The 5,010-nt window shown below is 39.5% G+C and overlaps 1 protein-coding gene across 1 annotated transcript in view; it reads right to left on the bottom strand.

The window, feature by feature from the left end:
• The window catches only part of LOC106002075 (HMG box-containing protein 1-like), an 8,642-nt gene extending 5,290 nt beyond the window's left edge, over nt 1-3,352 (bottom strand). Inside the window, exon 1 of the mRNA XM_013036999.1 lies at nt 3,024-3,352. Coding sequence (XP_012892453.1) covers nt 3,024-3,325 — 302 coding nt within the window. The 5' untranslated portion in view covers nt 3,326-3,352. The remainder of the gene's footprint in view (nt 1-3,023) is intronic.
• Nucleotides 3,353-5,010: the final 1,658 nt, after the last annotated feature.

Here is a 5,010-nt window from a genome sequence, read left to right as displayed (position 1 = left end):
AACCTACACACACACACACACACCCCAACCTACACACACACACACACCCCAACCTACACACACACACACACACACACACCCCAACCTACACAACACACACACACACACACACACACCTCCTAGTGAGACCAGAAATAACCCTAACCAAAGAAGTGAAGAAACTGTACAGCAAATACTCTAAAACTTTGCAGAAATGAAAGAGAATGCGTGGGAACATTGCCTATGTTCCTAGATCAGCAGAATATTGAGAAAATGGCCATACTACCAAAGGTGATCTACACGTTCAGTGTAACACCCGCCAAAATCCAAATGTCATTCTTTGCAGAGATGGAGAAAACAACCCCAAAATTTACAAGACCCCCAATAGCCAAAACAATTCTAAAGAACAACAAAAATTGCTGAAAGTATCACAATTCCAGACTTCAAACTTGAGTACAGAACCAAAGTAACAAAAACAGCTTGATAATGGCAAACCAAAACAAAAAAGCAACAACAAAAAACCTGAAAACCAATGGAACAGACTAGAAGACATAGAACTGAATCCTAACACCTTCAGCCTTCTAAAAAACAGCCAAAAAATACATGTTGGAAAGAGTCTATTCAACAAACAGTTTTGGAAAAACTGTACATCCATATAGAAAAGGAAAAAACTGGATTTCTGACACACCCTTTACTAACAATTCAAAGTGGATCAAAGACCTTAATGTAAAAACCTGAAACCTTAAAACTACTACAAGAATGACTATGGAAAACACTAGAACTGGTAAGCAGGAACTTCCTGAGTAGAATTTAAGATTCCAAAAATCAAGGACTGACAAATAGAAATGCATCAGCTAAAAAGCTTCTTCAAAGCCAAGTGCCAGTGACTCACGCCTATAGTCCAAGCTACTCAGGAAGCTGAGATTCCAGGATTGCAGTTCAAAGCCATCCCAGGCAGAAAAGTCCATGAGACTCTTATCTCCAATTAACCAGCAGAAAAACAAATTGGAGCACCCAAGCCCTGAGTTTAAGCCCCAAGACCAGCATCAATATAAAGCTGCTGCATAGCAAAGGATATAGTTTCTAAACTAAAAAGATAGCCTATGGAATGGAAGATTTTGCCAGCTGTAAATCTGACAAGCATCTATTAAGCAGAATATTCAAGAAGCAAAAACACTTAACTCCCTGACAATTACTAACCCAATTATGGGCAAAGGAGCTACAGACACTTCTCAGAAGTAGTAGTATATACAGGTCAATAAATACATGAAGAAATGCTCAACATCCCTGGCCAGAAAAGAAATGCAAATCAAAACAACATTGAAATTCCATCTCAGTCAGAATGGCCCTCATCAAATACTGGTGAGGATTCAGGAAAAAAGGAGCCCTAATACACAGTTGATGGGAATGTAAATTATTACAACCATTATGAAAGGTACTGATTCCTCAAAAAACTTTAAAAAAAAAGTTGGGCACAGGTGGCTCAGGCTTATAATTCTAGCTACTTAGGAGAATGATATCTGAGGATCACAGTTCAAAGCCCAGATAGAAAAGTCCATGAGACTCCCAACTCTAATAAACTTCTCAGAAAAAACCGGAAGTAGCACTGTATCTTAAGTGGTAGAACCCCAAGAGGCACCAACAAAAGGGCTCAGGAAAATTACCAAGGCCCTGAGTCTAAGCCCAAGGCCAGGAAAAACCAGCTAAAAATAGAACTACCCTGTGATCCAGCTATGCCAGTCCTGGACATCTACACATCCATATTCACTGTAGCACTATTCCTAACAGAGCAACAGTCCAGATGTCTTTTAATCAATGAATGAATCAAGAAAATATGGGGTGTGTCCTGATGCCAGTGGCTCATACCTGTAATCCTAGCTACTCGGGAGGCTGAGAAACACAGTTTGAATTCAGCCTGGGCAGTAAAGTCTAAGAAACTCATATCTCCAATTAACCAGCAAAACACTGGAAATAGTGCTATGGCTCAACTGGTAAAGTGCTAGCACTGGAAAAAACTCAAGGACAGTACTCAGGTCCTGAGTTCAAGCTCCAGAACTATCATGCATACGTGTGCACACACAGTCATTTTAGGGAAATGGAAATGGATAAAACTCATAGAGTAAAGCCAGATTCAGAGAGACAAAGGATGTGTATTTTCTCTCACATGTAAAGTTAAACCTAAAATATAAACATAATTGAGAACACCTTGATCAAAGTGTCCAAAGGATGGTAAACAGAGGCGTAATATTCCAAAGTAACTCCCATGAACAGTTATCAGGCAGTTCAACAACATGAATAAAAGGAAGCTGAAACACGTCTTGACTGAGTTAGGCAGAAAGGAAAGGGGCAGACAAATGAAAAAAGGAATGGTAGATGACATAGCTATCATACTTGATGCACACATGTGAAAACAACTAGAAACTTTAGGAGATGGGGGAGAGTAATGGAAGACTGCTTTGATCAAGATGCACTACACACATAAAATGACACGTGAAATTGAAATGATTATTTGAGGAAAACAGAAGTGGGGGGCAGGGAGACTACTGAGACAGCCAGGAGCCAGTGGCTCACGCCCGTAATCCTGGCTACTCAGGAGGCTGCGATCTGAGGATCGTGGTTCAAAGCCAGCCCAGGCAGGAAAAGCCATGAAACTCTTATCTTCAATCAATTTCCAGAAAACCAGAAGTGGCACTGTGGCTCAAATGGTTTAGCACTAGGCCTTGAGCTGAAAAGCTGAAGGACAGTGCCCAGGCCCAGAGTTCAAGCCTTATGCCCAATAAAAAAAACAAAAAAACTTTTGAGATAACATAAGAAACTGTCAACTGTTATAATAACCTGTGTGTCCTCTAACATGATATTTATTGTCAGTTCAAAAAAGCAATTTCTTGCTACTAAGATAACCTAGTTAAAGATAATTGCATATCATCCTAAAATTCACTTAAACTTTAAAGGACGAAGTCAATGACAGTTATATTCACTTATCTCAGTTACTGTATACTGAAGTGTTACTAAATAATTATAATCAAAATTATTTTCATGTTTACCTGTTATCTTTCCCTGGATACATCTGAGTATATTCAACTCTGTATTTTTTGGCAAAAAGCATGAAGGCATTCATTGGTCTCTTGCACTTATTAGGAGAAGTGGCACTCACAGTCCCTGAGCTGTGGTTTTTGACAGCTTTAGCATACAAAGAATTGGAAGAGAGCTGTGACGATCCAGGTGAGCCACAGTTTTTACTGAATCCAGATCCTGCAAAGTCTTGACCACCAGATCCTCCACAAGACAAAGACGCGCGGCGCTGGCGAGCCATGCTACTTAACACATACACGGCAGAAGAGTCCATAGGTGTGAAGTCATAGCTGGAATAGTAAAAACAGTTAACATTGTTTTCAAGCTGGACTACAATTTCTTTTTTTAAAAAAAGGATTTTAAGGGAAAATCCGTAACATATGATTAGAAATTTCAGTGTATCTTCCTAGTACATTGTTACCAACATAGTGTTAACTTTTGCAGCTCAGCAAAAGGGATGTTATCATCAGCACATTTTATCCAGGGCAAGTAACCACTCTAGATCCCACACAAGCCATTTATTTTATTTTTTTCGGGGATGGGGGGGTGGGGAGAGGGGAGGAGTGCCAGTCCTGAGGCTTGGACTCAGGGCCTGGATGTTGTCCTGAGCTGCTGTGCTCAAGGCTGGCACTTTTTCACTTCATCACAGTTCCATTTCCAGCTTTTTGTGGTAGTTAACTGGAAATAAGAGTCTCATGGACTTTCCTGCCTGGGCTGGCTTAGAACCACCATCCTCAGATCTCAGACTCCTGAGTAGCTAGGATTACAGGTGTGAGCCACCGGGGACTGGTTCGCTTTTTGGCATATTTGGCAGCCTGAATTCTTGGCCTCAAGGACCCTAAATTTAGAAAATAAAAATGGAATTGTAGGGCAATTACCAGGCCTAATGACTAAATACTATAAAACACAGAAAGGAAAGGGTAATCAATAGTTAGATATGGCTAAAAAACTTAAAATACATAGTTGTACAAAGAGTTCTATATGTCTAGGTCCCCCCAAAAGTTACATATGAATTATACAGCCCAGTTCATAATAAAACAATCACAGAAGGTAACATTCTATAGTTCAAGTTCAGTTTACATGGGTATGGATAGAGGCTATTCAGATTTTTTCCTCAACAAGCCTGCTAGAAGGAGTTCATTACTCTCTCCTTTTATATTAAAAACATAAAGAAGTGGGCTGGATAAGTAAAGTATTATTCACTCAAGCCCACACTATTAAGCTCTAAAGTCAAAGTCAACAGATAGTCAAATTAATTGAAAATACTAGCTGAAAACTTAAGAGCTAATGTTGACCACAGCCTAAAGACAAACCCACAAACCAGTCATAAGAATTCTTTTGTTCTGTGTTAATCCTTTTTGCCTCTACTTTCTACTTGGCAAAAAATCTATCTGGCTTTTATTTTGACAAGTAATTCTATCAAAAACAAAGGAGGAGGTAACAATGCTTGATAGGAAATGTACTAATTACCTTCTCCTGTAATTGTAACCCCTTTCTCTATAATATTTTTACAATAAAAAAATTTAAAAAATTCTATCAGCTCCTATTTACCTGAAACACAAATTCTAGCACTACTTTAAAATAGGTTAATACTATTAACAGGAATAACACGTGTCTAAAGGTAAAGCCTATGAGATTATAGAATATTTTAAGAACAGAAAATCCTCAACACAGCAGGTCTATGCTATTTACTATAAAAAACAAAAATGACTTCTACCCACTTCTAGCCAAATGGTGTCTTTTTAACTATAACTTACAAAAGTATCTGCTCAGTTGGGGCTGGGAAGGTGGCTCAGTGGTAGAGCACTTGCCTTGCATGCGTAAGGCCCTGGGTTCGATTCCCCAGCACCACATAAGCAAAAAAGAAAAAAGCTGGAAGTGGTGCTGTGGCTCAAGTGGTAGAGCGCTAGCCTTGAGCTGAAGAGCTGAGGGACAGCGCCCAGGCCCAGAGTTCAGGCC

Source organism: Dipodomys ordii, unplaced genomic scaffold (genome assembly GCF_000151885.1).
Source record: "Dipodomys ordii isolate 6190 unplaced genomic scaffold, Dord_2.0 Scaffold2846, whole genome shotgun sequence".
Classification (NCBI taxonomy): domain Eukaryota; kingdom Metazoa; phylum Chordata; class Mammalia; order Rodentia; family Heteromyidae; genus Dipodomys; species Dipodomys ordii.
Note: the sequence above shows the minus strand (reverse complement) of the source record. Positions and strands in the feature narration are given on the sequence as shown.